The sequence below is a fragment of the Schistocerca serialis genome, chromosome 2, assembly GCF_023864345.2.
Source record: "Schistocerca serialis cubense isolate TAMUIC-IGC-003099 chromosome 2, iqSchSeri2.2, whole genome shotgun sequence".
NCBI lineage: Eukaryota > Metazoa > Arthropoda > Insecta > Orthoptera > Acrididae > Schistocerca > Schistocerca serialis.
Genome location: NC_064639.1, coordinates 853,937,128 through 853,954,348, shown reverse-complemented (window position 1 = coordinate 853,954,348; position 17,221 = coordinate 853,937,128). Strand labels below are relative to the sequence as shown.

Sequence of the window (17,221 nt, the reverse complement as noted above, 5' to 3'; positions counted from 1 at the left end):
ATTTGCCAACGTAGGATGGCGGCGAAAGGTGCGTAAAGCACGTCGTCGAGCACGGATAGCGTCCCTACAAGCCTCGTTCCACCAGGGGACGGAAACACGACGTGAAGAAGAAGTAGTACGAGGAATGGAACATTCAGCAGCATTGATGATAACAGCCGTGAGGTAATCGACCTGACTGTCACAACTGGGAAAATCGTGGTCCGGAAAGGTCGCCAGGGAGGAGTAAAGTCCCCAGTCAGCTTTCAGTATGTTCCAGCTCGAAGGACGTGGGGATGGGGTGTGGTGCAGGAGACGAACGACACAGGAGAAGTGGTCGCTCGAATAGGTGTCAGAAAGGACATACCACTCGAACCGACGGGCAAGAGTGGTAGAACAGATCGAGAGGTCCAAGTGGGAGTAGGTATGAGTAGAGTCCGAGAGGAAAGTCGGGGCGCCGGTATTGAGGCAGACAAGATTGAGATGGTTGAAGACATCCGCCAAGAGTGAGCCTCTTTGACAGGATGCAGGAGAGCCCCAAAGGGGATGATGGGCATTGAAGTCGCCAAACAATAAAAATGGCGGGGGAAGCTGAACGATCAGGTACATCATGTCAGCCCAACTAACAGCAGATGACGGTGGAGTGTAGATGGTACAAACTGAAAAAGTAAAAGCAGAAAGAGTAATGCGGACAGCTATTGCTTGGAGTGGGGTGGTCAATGGGATGGGATGGTAATAGACATCGTCCCGAACGAGCAACATGACCCCACCATGAGCTGGGATACCGTCCACAGGAGTGAGGTCATACCGCTCCGAGGTATAGTGGGTAAAGGCAATACAGTCAGTCGGGCGCAACTTGGTTTCCTGGAGACCAAGGACGAGCGGACAGTGCAGGCGGAGGAGCAGTTGTAATTCCTCCCGATTAGATTGAATACCTCTTATGTTCCAATGAAACAACGCCATCGCTAGTCAAAAAGTTGGGGGAACGAGACGGGGGAAGAGCTGGTCACCTCGACGGCCGCGGAGGGCCAGGTTGCGAGGGAACAACGCTACAACCGACGGGAGGCGGATCCGGTTCCATCGACTCGTCGCCAGCTGCGGCCGCTGTCCCTGGTTGTGTAGGAGGGGCAGCATCATTTGCCGACGAAAGTCCAGCTGAGCGCCTGGCAGCAGCGCATCCCGGCGAAACTGAGGATGGCCGGGAGCAGCGACTCATAGATGGAGCGTCAGACGAAACGCGCCGGGGTGGAGAGGGGGATAGAGACTTCTTCTTGGAGGCCTTCTTGGAAGGCCGAGGAGGCACAGGGATGGTGGGCTGGACCCGAAGAAGGTCCTCACGCGCGGGGTCCATTTTGGAACGCCGGACCTCGGAAGCTGGGGTCCGGAACGTTTCCCCGATGGACGCCTGAGAAGAGGATCGCTTCTCAGGTGGCGTGGGGGGAGGAGGAGGAGGAAGGGTGGCCCCTGGGGCAGAGGGGGTGGGGGCCACAGGGGAGGAGGATTTGGAAGGGAGGGATTTGGGAGGCGGAGGCAGAGCCCCCGGATGGGCGGAGGAGGTGGAGGGGGGACAGGATAGGGGTGAGGATACCGCGGAAGGAGTGGACACTACTGAGGCAAACGAAGTGGTCAATGGCACGGGATGGAGGCGGTCATACTTCTTCCTGGCCTCAGAATAAGAGAGCCGATCCAAAGTTTTGATTTCTTGTATCTTCTTCTCCTTCTGATATGCGGGGCAGTCTGAGGATCTAGGCGAGTGGACGCCAGGACAATTGCTGCACCGAGGTGGTGGGGTGCATGTATGTTCCTCACGAAGAGGACGTCCACAATCGCCACAAAGGGGCTCAGCCTCACACCGTGGCGACATGTGCCCAAAGCGCTAACACCTAAAACAGCGCATAGGAGGCAGGACGTAAGGTCACACGTCACACCGGTAGCACATCACCTTTACCTTCTCCGGGAGAAAGTCCCCCTCGAAGGCGAGGATAAAGGCCCCGGTGTCGATGCGACGGTCTTTGGGGCCGCGCTGGACTCGCCGGACGAAATGCACGCCTTGGCGCTCCAGGTTGGCCCTGAGCTCCTCATCAGATTGTAGCAGGAGGTCACAATGAAAAATAACCCCCTGCGTCCTATTTAGTGCCAGATGTGGGACAATGGATACTGGGATGTCCCATAGGCGGTCGCACGCCTGGAGCGCCGCCGACTGTGTGGCGGAGGTGGTCTTGATAAGAACGGACCCTGAACGCATCTTGCTGAGAGCCTCGATTTCCCCGAAGATGTCCTCAATGTGCTGAACAAAGAACATGGGCTTGGAGGTGGCGAATGTCCCCCCATCGGTTCGAGAACAGACCAAATAGCGGGGGAAGTACTTCGCCCCAAGCCGGCGGGCCTGTCCCTCCTCCCATGGAGTGGCCAAGGGGGAAAGAGCAGGAGAACCAGAACTAGAAACGGTACCTTTTCTTTTGAAAGACTCGGCCGCAGAGCGACCTGATACGTGTTGACGTTTCATCTGCGAAACGTCCGCCCCAATACCATCCACTCTGACCAGGGGCTCTCCCCACGGGCGCCACCCAGCCGCAGCAAGGGCCACCTGGCAGGATGACTTTTGCCGGGAGTCCTGATGCCCCAAGGAGACGGGCATCTACTCCTTGGCCGACGTGGGGAGGGTGCAGCTCAGGTATCGGCAGTACGATCCCTGTGTTGTCAGGGGGCTACAACCTAGAGGGTACATGACGACCCCACCACAACGGGCTGGCTACCGTGCTGGATTTCTGGTGCCATGGAAAGTCCATCATGATCGCTGGTGCAGATGGAGATGCACTATGGGCGTAACTTGGACAACCCATCAGGCGTTTAGGCCCAATTTGAGGAATAGTGGGTATGGTTACAACGCCGGTGCAATGCTGAGTGCCAAGGTCTTAGTGCACTTAGGACCAGTGGTACACCACGTAAGGTGTCCTTCCCCAAAAGGCTCGTACTTCTGTAGAATTTTGAAAAATGGAGGTCAAACCCCAAGGGGGACCATCACATGGAAGGCCGAAACGGTTGAAACTCCTTTTAGTCGCCTCATACGACAGGCAGGAATACCTCGGGCCTATTCTTGCCCCGGACCCGCAGCGGGGCAAAGAAGAGTGCATTTTTACCATTTTGTGGCTAAATAACAGAGAAGATTAGAGGGCTCTTGAAGAGACATAAAATCTACAGTCTTCAGGCCCCCCATGTACAAAATGCTATGTGGGTGTGGGCGGTTTATGTCAGACTATCTGCACTATTGAACAGTGCTGCATAGAACATGAAAGGTGTTTCTGCCTAAGCTATCTCTAAAAAGCAGTTGCAGCAGAATATGCATTGGAAAATAGGCACTAATTGCATTCGACAAGACTTCTATTATTAAATGGACTAACGGCTTCTGGGATATTGCAATAAACAAAGATCAAAAGGGGATTGCAGCTGAGTACGACATGGGACTCTGTGATTGAGGAGATGAAGTCGGAGTGGTCGTCATGCCACCAAAACATTACTATAGATGGTGCGGGACTGAGCACCAGAGACGTCACTGGCAACAGCGCAGCTATATGCACATGACAACAGCATCCACATGGCAGTCAACCACTTGACAATGGCACAGGAGATCTTTGCTGAAAGCTCGTGGCTAGTTAACGACTTGACACAGCTTGAAACCTGAGAACATTTAATTGATGGATACCACTATGAGAGCATGCATTTGTACGAAACTATTATTTAGTTTTTCCCATGTTATTGTGTTGGTTATGCAATGTCCACTCACCTGGAAGAGAGGGCCGGATGGTTGGTTCAACTGTTGGAACGGTACTCAATCAGTGATCTCAGGTGGTACGATATAGGAACAGATGGCAGTTTGCACTCAGTTACGTGTATGCAGTGCAATGTGGGGGGCACTGTGCTCCATGTACCCAATCATCTGCAATGACTTGTGGACAATATGCCAGTGAATGGAGAGAATGCACATGGTTGGCAGCCAGATACAGGAATTATAGTGGCGTTCGGTGTCAAGAAATGTGATTGATAAAGGTGTTGGTTTCTTTCATATAATATTTTTCCTTTTATTGAGGATGGACTTTGCAATGGTTGAACCAGCAGTAGAGTGGGTTACTATTACAGAATCCTTTCCGACTTTGCCGAAAAAGGTGGTACAAATGCAGGCACACAATGCAGAGATGCATAAGCAGTCAGATGCATGAAGAGAGACTAGGCCCTCATCTGCTATGTCAGTACCCATCCTAGGCAGTAGTACTGCTACCCTACTTTCTCCGTTTTCAGGTAAGGCTGGAGAGGATATGTTAACATTTATAGACAACTTATTAACAGAAGTTGTGCCAGGATGTCGGGATGTTGGTCAGAGGAGCAGTTGTTGCATGTGTGCATGTGGGCAAGATATGTTTGATGGGAGATGCCAAAATGTACATGAGGGACACTTAGACATTTCCAATTCTGAGGACGGACTTGGTACAGTGATATGAGGGAAAGAGGGCGGCGGGGGGGGGGGGGGGGGGGGGGATAGCTGTGGGTATTAAGGGGGGAGAATAACTGTGGGTATTACAGGGAGCAATTAAAGAATGTGTCACAAAAACATGATGAGTCCACTGAAAATTTCATGAACAGGATTAGAAAGCTTAAAGTCAATATGTATGAGTTTAATGAAAGCAATGATAGAGTACAGCTGCAAGAGGCAGAACAAAGAGCATTGGATAAAATTTTGGTGAATTGCCGCCCACTGTATCAAGAAAAATATGGGCAGAGTTTCCTAAAACCCTAGTGGGAGCCACATGAATAACACGAGTTGGAAGAAATATATGCAGTGACATGAGTCTGGGATAAATGGGGAGGCCGTGTTACCATTGCGGTTGGCCAGGCCACATATGACATGAGTGCCACCACTCGCAGTGTAGCAAATGGCGGTGAGTAGGGCATCGGAAACGAGATTGCGTATAGGAGCCTAACAAGGGGCACAATAGATGCGAATAATAAATTACCACTAAATGGCAATAGCTGCTCCAGGGCCACAGAGCGGCACTTTCAGTACGTAATAGTGTTGGAGATGTGGACTCCACTAAATGCTACGATGGTTGTCTCATGATAGTGGGTGCAGGACAGTGACTTGTGTACAACTAGCTCCCCAATAGTTGTGGTGGCATTTTCTGTGTAGTAAGAACTTGTACAGTGATTGATGACGGCAGCTTAGTCTCCCAGACAGCAGTTTTTATCCCAGCATAGCATACAACAGTGCGCTTGGGTCCAGCAGTCTGAGTACAAGAGGCGGCTGAGTGCTGCCTCTGCAAAGTGGCAGCAACTGCCTTGCAAATAAAAGACTAACATGTAGTGTCCAGCAGACAGACAGCCATACCTAGTGGTTGGTTAGGTACGTGGTGCACCGATGTGAACTGATGCTATGGCCCAGGGACTGGATGAAGCGACCCTAATGGTAGTCCCATTTCAGTGGGGCTGGGTCGAGCCCTATTACCATCAGCTGTAGCAGCAGCTTGTAAACCATCTACTACTGTATGATATAGCTAGACATAGTGAAGTTGATGGTTATATGGGACCGATGGTTGGAATGGATATGCCTCAGCATCAGTAGCAGTTAAAGACAAAAAGATACTTATAGGGTCATGAGAGGAGTGCTCACTTGTGGCCAGACAGTAGGTATGTGGGAGGTGGTAGGTGACTGGAGAGACAAGGCATGGGGGATCTGTTTCTGTATGAGATTAGGAGGGTAATTTCCCTCTGTGAAAGCTTCAGTGAGACCCTTGGTATATTTGGAGAGGGACTGCTCATCACTAACCATGTGACGATCACACTCGCTAGGCTGTATGAAAGGGACTTCTTGGTTTGGAATGGTTGGCAGCCATTGAAGTGGATGTATTGCTGGTGGTTGGTAGATCTGATATGGATAGAGGTACTGATGTTACCATCCTTGAGGTGGAGGTCAATATTGAAGAAGGTGGTGTGTTGGTGTGTGGAGGACCAGGTGAAACAAATGGAGGAGAAGGTATTGAGATTCTGGAGGATACATGCATAGTGTCCTCACCTTCAGTCCCAATCACAAAGATGTCATCAATGAATTTGAATCAGGTGAGGAGTTTGGGATTCTGGGTTGTTAGCAAGGATTCGTCTAGAAGCCCCAGATTGGCTCATAATGTTGCCATGTGGGTGCCAATGCTGTACCATGGATTTGTTTATAGGTGGTGCTTTCAAAGAAGAAGTGATTGTGGGTGAGGATATGGTTGGTCATGGTGATCAAGGAGGAGGTTGTAGTTTTGGAGTCAGTTGGGTGATGGTAAAAGTAGTGTTCAATAGTGGCAAGGCTACGAGCACTGGGGATGTTAGTGCAGAGGGCTGTGGCATCACCAGTGACAAGCAGGTGACCATGTGGTAAAGGAGAAGGAACTGTGGAGAGTCGGGGGAGGAAATGGTTGACTTTTTTTATAAAGTCATGAAGCCTATGTAGAAAGTGGCACAGTGGTTGCACCTTAGTTTGTAAATCACATGACTGCTTTCAAAGGTCCATACAGAGGAGTTGGTACATAACAGCAGCAATTCTCTCTGTGGAGGTACAGTAATTGGCCACTCTGGGGCATCTTGGATGGGTGGGTTTATGGACTTTAGGACGCATCTTCACCAATACAGAAAAGTTTCTCTGCCCCTAGCCAGAACCCAGCCCCAGATACTGTTCCTGCATTGTTGCCTACCTCAAGGAATCCTCCCAAATGGCTTGACAGTCAAATTATCCATCTCCGACTGCAACCTCTCTTTCCACAAAGACCTCCATCTGTTCAATTTACTCAGTCCAAAGCCCTCACCAAACTAGTCCTGCAAAACCATGTAAGTCAGACCCTAACCTTTTTGCAATAACTCCTCTCCAATAAAGTCTTGTCCTCCAGGAAATAAAGCAGCATGTGCAACCTTGCCCACATCCTCTCATAGAACAACAAACCCTGCCTCAAAGATGTACTACGTTACCACATCTTCCAAAACTACTTCCCTATCACCACAATACAGAACCCAGAACCTAAACAGACATGAAACATTTATCGGCCTTTCCTCCGACAGCCCTAGTCTCACAGAAGTATCAGTCCCTTTCAAAGGCCTTATCTTTTGCCCCACTCCCACATTCAATCATGCTGAATGTTGTTGTTTATGATGATTAGTTTGTGGGGCACTCAACTGTGCTGTCATCAACGCCCCTATGAGATCCCAATCTTCACACAGTCCAATCTAGTCACTTTCATGAATGATGATGAAATGATGAGGACAGCACAAACACCCAGATCCTGAGCACAGAAAATCCCCAACCCAGCCAGGAATCGAGCCAAACTTTGTTAATATTTCAGAATCTTCAAACCATTTTGTACTAAAAAAGCAATCTGGAATTGAAGGGATTCACAGTGAATGAAGACTCTTCAAGCCACTTTAGTTGCTATGTAGTTCTTTATTGGAAACACTGCTGGTTTCACATAACTACAGGTGCATCCTCAGGTGATGCAATGATGAGACCTCAAACTATCAGAAAGCTGTGATGTCCCACAGTTCTGTTGCAAATGGAAAATGTTGATCCATAATAGGCTGTTGTCAATATTAAAATTGGAATTAAGCACCAGAAGGTGAATGTCAAACTGAACACAGGGGGGTGACAAGACCATTAAGCAACTGTGAAAATGATGACTGTTTGTTATGCCAGTGCTACGGAATGGTAATTGGTGGTGTTGTACTGGAAGCTCATCTCGGCAAAAATTCATCCCATGTTTGATATCGTAAACCATATGATTCCCAAGGATTTTTTTTCAGAGATGCCTTAATAAAAAGCATGAAATAAGTAAAAGCATCATACAATGTGTGTTTGCCCCAGAAGACGTGTAACCACTACAGGAAACATCTGCAGCGCAGCTGTTATGGTTTGCTTGTGGTTGATGGAGTCTTGAACAATTTAGCTGCACGCGACGTACAACAGCTGTGTTATGGATGTTTCCCTTACTGGTTCTATTTCTGCCAGAGCAAACACATATTATGGGATGCTTTTACTTATTTCATGATTTTCATTAAGGCACCTCGGAAAAAATCCTTGGGAATCACCTGATTCATGGTATCAAACTTGGTATGAACGTTTGCCAAGATGAGCTTCTAGTACAACACCGCCAATTACCAGGCCGTAGCACCAGCATAACAAACAGTCACTGTTTTCACACTTGCTTAATGGCCTAACCATCCCATCCATTCAGTCTAACATATTGCTTTTGGGGCTTAATACCAATTTTACTATTGACAACAGGCTATAATGGATCAATATTTTCGATGGGAACATCATAACTTCCTGGTGTTTGAGGGCTAATCATTGCATCACCCAAGAATGCACTTGTAATGGTGTGAAACTAATAGTGTTTCCTATAATGAACTACATAATAGTTAATGTGGCTTGAGGAGTAATCATTCACTGTGAATCTCTTAAATTCATAACAATTTCTTTAGTACAAAATGGTTTGAAGATTCTTGAATATTAACAATGTACTTTTTTTACCTGCAGCAGTACTATGTACAATATAGTATGCTGGACCTGTTTAGGACCTTGTCTCCTTCTCCCGGTCCCTACAGTGGAAACACTGTCACCAACAACCCAACCAATCACACTCAACCCAAAGCCAATATTGAACCCTGCCTAACTCAGTTCACCTCTCCTTCCAACTGTTATCAACCCTCACTGCCCCAAACCACACCCCGTTCACATTCCAGAATTACTGAACCTCAAAACTTACCATCGTGCCCCAAATCCCTCAATATGGTTACCAACTTTACATCTGCAGAAAGAACTGCAATCCACCACCTAAAAACTGATTCTGACCTCATACTCGTATACGTCAACACATGTTCCATCACTATGGTTTTCAAATGCCAGCTGACAAATTCGTCCACCTACAAACCCTGCCACAATAATCCCATTTCACAAAACCAACAGAATCTTCAGTCTCTTCAGAAATCCTTAGGTCCTTCCCAGAACCTCCCTCCTGAGTCTGCCCATCTCCTCATCCCTACCACTCCCCACACTTCTACCATCTACATGCTTCCTAATGTACATAAGTAAAACCAACCACTCATGACGACCCACTGTGGACAGTTACTGTGGCCCCACTGAGAGAACCCCTGCTCTCATGGACCAACACTTGCAGTCTATTACTGTAACCTATCCTCCTATATAACAGAAATTAATCATTTCCTTCATCAACTTTTCACAGTTCCTGTTCCTTTATAGCGTGATACCCTGCTCATAACTGTTTATGCACATTCCTCTACACCAATATCCCCAATGCCCATAGTATTGCTGCCACTGAACACTACCTTTACCAACAACCAACTGACTCTAAACCAAACCTCCTCTTTGGTCACAATTACCAACCATATCTTCACCCACAATTACTTCTCCTTTGACAGCATCGCCTACAAACAAATCTGGGGCACGGCAATGGGCACCTGTATAGCACCATCCTATGCCAACCAATTCAGGGGGCATCTAGAAAAACACTCGCTAACCATCCAGAATCCCAGACCCCTCACCTGTTTCAGATTCATTGATGGCATCTTTGTGATCTGGACCAAGGGATTGGACACCCTATCAACATTCCTCCAGAAACTCAACACCTTCTCCACCATTTACTTCACCTGGTCCCCCTCAACCCAACAAACCATCCTCCTTGATTTTGACCAACACCTCAAGGACGGTGACACCAATACCTCTGCCCACATCAAATCTACCAACCACAACCAATATTTCCACTTCAACAGTTGCCACTCATTCCATACCTAGAAGTACTTTACTTACAGCCGAGCCACCTGTGGTCAGCACATCTGTGGTGAAAAGCAGTCCTCCTCCAAATATAGATAGGGTCTCACAAAAAGGAAATAATGTTCCCAACCTTGTCAGAAACTACTCTCCTGTGCCTTGTCTCTGCAATCATCTGCCTCCTCCCACATACCCACCATCCAACCACAAAGGACCACTCCCGTTGTTACTCATCCTACTCGATCAAAGGTGCGGCTACCAATGAAAGCTGTCATGTGACCTATAAACTGAGCTGCAATCAATGTGTTGCTTTCTATGTGAGCATGATGATTAACAAGTTGTCTGTCTGCTTGAATGGCAACCACCAAGCTGTGGCCAATAAACAACTGCATCGCCTAGTTGCCAAGCATGACACACAATAATATGAGACCAACTTCAACAACTGCATCATAGCCTGTGCTATCTGTATTCTTCTCACCAGCACCAGCTTTTTCTGAAATGAACAGGTGCAAACTCTCCCTGAAACATATCCTTCATTCCCATAATGCCCCTGGTCTCAACTTTAGCTACTCCTATTCTCCACCTGCCTGTCCTTTCTCTGCTCCCATTCCACTACCTCACACACCTTCCATCCCACCAACACATCTACATTGTCTCCTTCCCACTTCTCTACTCTCCTTTCACCTCTCCCCCCCCCCCCCTCCCCACTCCAGCACAGCCTCTTGAAGCCGCTCCTAATGTACCCACCATGTCGCTAGATGGTAGCATTGCAATACCATCTTTCCCCATCCTACCCTGCTACTCCCTTCACCACAATGACCGAGCGAGGTGGCACAGCGGTTAGACACTGGACTCGCATTCGGGAGGACGACGGTTCAATCCCGCGTCCGGCCATCCTGATTTAGGTTTTCCGTGAGTTCCCTAAATCACTCCAGGCAAATGCCGGGATGGTTCCTTTCAAAGGGCACGGCCGACTTCCTTCCCAGTCCTTCCCTAATCCGATGAGACCGATGACCTTGCTGTCTGGTCTCCTTCCTCAAAACAACCAACCAACCATCCCCCACAATCCACCCCAGCTACACTGCTGCTCACTTCTCTGATGCATTCGGGCCTTAGTTCCCAGAGACAACAGTGGCAATGTGTGTGTGTGTGTGTCCGTGTGTGTGTGTGTCCTACTTCTGTTGAAGGACTTCCTGATATGCCCTCTTGGTGAAAGTACACTGCAGCAGTTCATGGATCACATGAACGGTGTCCATCCCAACATTAAATTTATATTCGAGATGGAGAAGGATTTCAAGCGACCATTCTTAGATGTTTTAGTTGAGCAGAAGGCAGGAGGCCACCCTGGTCATTCGGTGTACACGAAACCAACACACACTGATCGATATTTGAACACTGGTAGTTTTCACCACTCTGTGCACAAGAAAGTGGTCCTGAACACATTAGTACACAGAGCCAGTCTGAATTGCAGCACTTGAGGCACATGTTCAGGGAGAATGGCTAAAGTGAAAGAGAAATTGCAAATGCTTTCAGGTGTCACCAAAGAAGGATGCCTTGTGGATCAGCAGAAGAAGCCAAGCCAGTGGCTTTCCTGCCATACTGTGGGACAATGAGCAGCAAGTTAGGACTTATACTGCAGAGACATGGATTGAAACCAGTGTTCCAGCCCGCCCCCAAGATACAAGATATGTTGTGCCCTGTTAAAGACAACATAGGTCTTCGTGTGCCCGGTGAGTACAGTGTCCCTTGCGAGTGCAGCAGCATCTATATAGGCCAGAAAATTCACACAGTTGCAGAGTATTGTACCAAGAAAGAGACATTTTAAGCAAAGAGAGCTTGACAAGTTGGTCATAGCTGAGCACTGCTTCGAAAACGCACACAAAATGCAGTTTGAGAGCACAATAGTCTTGACTCATGCATCAACATACTCTGACTGTGTTACAAAAGAGGCAGCTGAGATTAGAATGAACAGCAACAACTTCAACAGAGACCAGGGCTACACAATGAGTCAGGTGTGGGGGCGGGCTTTGGATGTCGAAAGCAAGCAACAGCTGATGCTTAACGCTTGTAAGGAGGCAGGAGCAGCAGTTTCAAACGTAGTGCCGGCCCCTCGTGCCACTTGACATCACTCAGACCTGCAGTGGGCCAGAGCTGCTATGAGCTGCCCAACTCGCCTTCCACGCATGTGTCATTTTGGCCCCCTCTGATTGGTGCCAGCAACCGTAATTGTTGGTATGGCATAGTCCATATCAATTCAGCTGGGCTAGGAAAAAATCTTACCTTCATAGTCTCGGATGTTATTGAATTTAGCATATGTTCAAATAAAGGACTAAGTAAGGAACACACATTTTTTTGTTTTCTCAAAAAAAATTTCTGCTCCAAGATACAGCCCTCCAAAGAAGACACTGCGCATACCATTTTGAAGATGCAAATTTTGGAAAAAATTTTAAAATGCTGTATCGCTGGAACAATTCTAGACTTTTTTTTGAAAGGTAATTGCTTTATCATTACAAAGAAATCCTCCATTTGGATTTATCTGTCAAAGTTATTTTACTATAGCATTATGAATTTTTTAAAATAATTTATGGAATTTTTTTTTTTTCAAAAATGCCAATCCATAAAATTTTGATTTTTTTCAGCTGATTAGTACCATATAGTTCTACATTCCCTGAAAAGGAGAGCTTCCACTTTTAGGTTGAACAGGTTTTATAAACGACTACCACATTATTGCATAACAGGCTCATAAAAATCAAAACCTAGCCTTATGTAACATAATTTTGGTTTTCAAAGATGAGTAAGAGACTCATTTTTCAAGCATTTCCAAAATGTATGTGAAAGGTCCAAAGACTGAAAGGTTTCAATTTATACAACTTCTGTGCACTCTGTTTAGTACCGAAATTAGCCAGTCAATGAACTAAAAATTTGTTCCATTGGTTCAATATCTTCCTTTCATATAGAGTGATACCTTCCTATTGAACCAATAGGAACTGGAGTATTACAATCTTCAAAACATTATGAATAGAAAATGAGCACTGATGGCGTTGTTGCTGTCCTTCAACTGGAAACCTATATCTGGCAGCTAGTCCATGTGGTGGCATAAAGTTCACTACAATTTCGTTTAACTCATAACTGGTGTCTATAATCTCTGCAATCCACCAGTCACTATCACACACACACACACACACACACACACACACACACACACACACACACACATATCCCCCTTCTCCGGTTGTGAATCTGAATATTATCCTGCTGTTTCTGAGGTGTTGACCGAATGAGTAAAATTTCTTGTTTCTTGCTCTTTAAAGTGTGTGCAATATGAGTTCGTCCATCACTTTGAGTCCAAAAATGTCTTCTGAATTCCTCTCACAGGAGTAGTTTGTTTGGACCATTGTTCTCTTTTTGGCTCATAGAATTCTTCGATTTCCTCTTTGGATAAAAGAATGAGGGCTGTGGATGTGTAAGATTTTATGACTCGTAAAATCCTCAGCATTCTGAGCCACAGCTGTATTTGGTCTGGAAAGCTTATGTTTTGTAGCAAGGTGCCTCAGGAGGCCTCCTGCACCATCCCGAGGCCCCTTCCCATGACCAGTGGCACTGTATACCCAGTCAGTCGGCACAAGCAACTTACTCAATTCAAACGGCTAGTAATGATTCTTAAAATGACTAGGAGCACCATCAGAAATAAAGATTATCTTCTCTGTTCCTGTTTGCAGTTGAAGGATTTTGTGCATTGCTAGCAAAGCACGTGCTGAGACACGTCCTGTGTCATCACTTATAACTGCAACCCTTGTGGTCTTGTTTTGAAAATCTGTCATTCCTGTAAAAATTGAAACCTGGTCATTACTACAATGATGCCCTTCTACTTCTTGTGGGAGAATTACAGACCAGTTCTCAGCAAAATCACAGTGAAGCACTAAACATTGTTCTCCAGCCTGTACATAACCTTTTACTTCTGCAATGTGTTGTTACAATTTCTTCAGATGCTGGTGTATTACTGCTTTCACTGACCATTTACCAAGTTCATAATGAAAGTGTCAAAGGCAACACATTTCTTAATTAGTTTATTTGCCTCCAATGTCGCATATGTAATTTCTGCGGAGTTATCTGCTACATATTCCAGGCAAAGTGTCTGTGAAGACAGTCCTCCCTTTCCAGGGCAGTCACGACATTCTTGAGACAAACAAGTCTCTCGCTTTACATCACAGTCTACTAATGACTTCACATGTCAAACCAAGGTGTCATATGTCACGTGCTCCAGTAAGTTCTTCACAGTTACCACACAAAGTTCAAAATTTGTACTGAACACTCATAAACCGACATCTCTAGGTGGGTGTGGAACTACCCACTTAGGTCGTAGTGCATAAAATTTTGACCTTCCAATAGGTGAAGTTGTACAGTTGCTCTTATAAATTGCAAAAGTTTCTTTAATACTGCAAGTCATGTACCTCTTCACTTTCGCAACTTTTTGACCTTCTACTGTTACAGTTCCAGTGTCTTTTTTGTTGGCACTCTGGTGAGAACAGTCCCATTTATCTTCCAGATAAAATGACTGCACTATTTGAACTTGAGCTGCTTCTACAGGGTGACCATAATAGGGATCTCGTCTTCCAAATATTCCTTTTACAGACCTCACATTTCTTGATTTGTCCACCGTATGCTTTGATATTCATGAATGTGGTTCAAAACTATTTTCTTTGAAAATGTCTCTGGAATAATAGTTAAAACTTGCATATTTTCTCTGAAGGATGCACAATATTCAACAACTGAATTGAAATTTGTGAAAAATTCCTGGTAAGAGGTGCAAGAGGGCTTTCGCTGATTTTCTTCTGAAGATGGAATTTCTACTTTGAAGAGTGTGGTCAGTTTTGCTGTAGTATATTCATCCATAGCTTTACTAATTTCTCTGCATTTTCTTGATGCATAGAGCTTATGACTCAACTTCACTGACCACACTTTCTTAACAGGAGTAACACCTACCTCTGTAGTTGACTGATTCAGGATATTTAATTCTTCCTCTTCTGATGGAAAATCTGCATCATCTGCAACACTGCAACATCAGAGGCTTCACCTTGTTCATATACTATCATTGTTGTTATTCTGACGAAACATTTAGAACACAAAAAGTTGTCACTGCAAACACCTTCACTTCGTAACAGAATCTTCAAATGAGAACACTTATTCCTAACCTAAACAAAGTCTGTTTTTCTGTTTGGCTTATATATAGCTCTTTTATGGCAAGCAGTCAGCACACTTCACTCTCCTGTGGCCCCAGTCAGAAGCCATTTCGAACAGTCCTTTTCACAAAACACATCACAACTGTCAACTGGCAAATTCCTCACGAAAACACAGATCTCACTGGATGGTCTCAGATTTCTTAGAAGCCTCTTCAGTAAACAAATTAGCACTGAAGAACTACAATACAGAAACCTGCAATGAACAACTACGGCAAAGAAACTGACAAGGAACTACAAAGTCTAGGAAATACCTGCAACAATGAAAGTGATAAGAAATAACTACAACAAAGACAATAGAAATAAACATTGTAACAAAGAAATTAGTAAGAAACAACTTCAGTGAAGATATACATTACACTTGAAAGTTAAAAAAAAAAAATCGATTTTTTAAAATAAAAACTGTTCAACTTAAAAGTGGAAGCTCTCCTTTACAGAGAATATAGTACTACGTGGTACTAATCAGCAGAAAATAATCTAACTTTTCTGGACTGGCATTTTACAAAAAAAAAAAAAAAAAATCTTTAAATTATAAAAAAAATTCAAAAGGCGACAGTAAAATGGAGGATACCAATGTTATCATAAAGCAATTATATTCCAAATAAAAAAAAAAAAAAAAACTCTAACAAAATAGCTAAAACTGTTACAGAGATACAGCATTTTACAAATTTTTCCAACATTCACATCTTGAGAATGGTGTTCACAGTGTCATCTTCGAAGGCCTGTATCTCAGGGCAGGAATTTTTTTGGGGAAAACAAAAAGTGTGTGTTTCTTACTTACTCCTGAATTTTAACATATGCTAAATTCAATAACATCAGAGACTAAGAAGATAACTCCCCCTGCCTGAAGTGATATGCATTATGCCGTATTTAAGTGGGAAATAGCGCCAGTCCCGGCAGTCAGTAGTTTTAATTCTGACGATGATGGCAGAGCTAGCCATAGAAAGTTTGAGAATTTTGTTGGAACTGACGTGGCTTGAAAACTAAGAATATTTTATCCATCTGCATTTGTTACTCTATTTCTGTGTGCCTCTAGTACATTGCTAATCTGTTGTCACTAAGTCCGTCAATATTCATGAAACTTTCCACAGCAAGAGCACAATTCAAGATCATGAAGCTCGACATGCAATAACAATTAGTTCGTTACTAATACCAACAGTATTGTTTCTTTTTTGTCAAACCTATTATATCTATATAACTAGTACATCATCACATTTACACTATAATGTCAAAGAACATCTTTGTGTCAGTCAAGCAATACAGCTGTTCAGCATTCTCTGCACAAGTGACAATGAAAAATAAATAACTCTTACAGAAAAACACTGAATTATTTATTTTACTGATCATTACCTGGTATAATTCTACATGTTTTTCAATTCTGAAGTGGAGTCTTCCAGAGAACATATAGATGTGGGAATCCTCCTCACCATATTTAAATAAGTTTTTCTTGATGAAATTAGCAATGAAATTCTTTCCTACTCCTGGCAAACCATGAAAACTCATAACCAAAGGTTTCTCATTGTTCCCCTTAATATGGCCTCTCAATGCACTTGTAATATAATCAATGGCAATATGCTGACCATACACTCTGCTTTTCAATGTAGTTGTCAACTCTGAAAATTCAAACACAGGAAAGTATCTACTGTAAGGTACGATGATTACAAACATTACTAAATGACAGATGACAGCATATGTAAAACAATCATATAATGATAATGGAACATCCTAAAAAAAAAAAAAAAAAAAAAACACACACACACACACACACAACTCTGTGGTGGGTGGTGTCAGCAGGGGTGGGGGAGAGTGGACTTAGGCTGAGAGGGAAAGAAGAAGGGGTGGGGGAGGAGACAGAGGATCAGTTCCTATGGCCAAAGATTAATGAACACTTCCGTAATCATTTCATAAACATACCCAAGAAAAGTGAAGTAGTCAGCTCAAACCAATAATCACTGTGAAACATACTAGATGCAGTTTAACAAATATTTACTGAATTCAATGTAACTCAAATTCTTAGATCATGGTGATGGCTAGCAAAATTTGACATAGGGCTGACAACATCCAAGTAAAATACTGAGAGCCTCTTCTACACAAGAAGTTATAGCACACAAATGCAAAAGCAATTTTATCAGTTTCATAAGACATTTTCCTTTCCAGTAACATTTACATATGGTACTTATATAAATGGTATTATGGCACTTAT

The 17,221-nt window shown here is 44.6% G+C and overlaps 1 protein-coding gene across 2 annotated transcripts in view; it reads right to left on the bottom strand.

Moving 5' to 3' along the window:
* The window catches only part of LOC126458153 (torsin-1B-like), a 99,257-nt gene that overhangs the window by 78,286 nt on the left and 3,750 nt on the right, over positions 1-17,221 (bottom strand). Inside the window, exon 2 of one of the 2 annotated variants that reach the window (XM_050095014.1) lies at positions 16,369-16,631. The exons of the other annotated variant lie outside the window; for it this stretch is intronic. Coding sequence (XP_049950971.1) covers positions 16,369-16,631 — 263 coding nt within the window. The remainder of the gene's footprint in view (positions 1-16,368; positions 16,632-17,221) is intronic. 2 annotated transcript variants of the gene reach the window in all.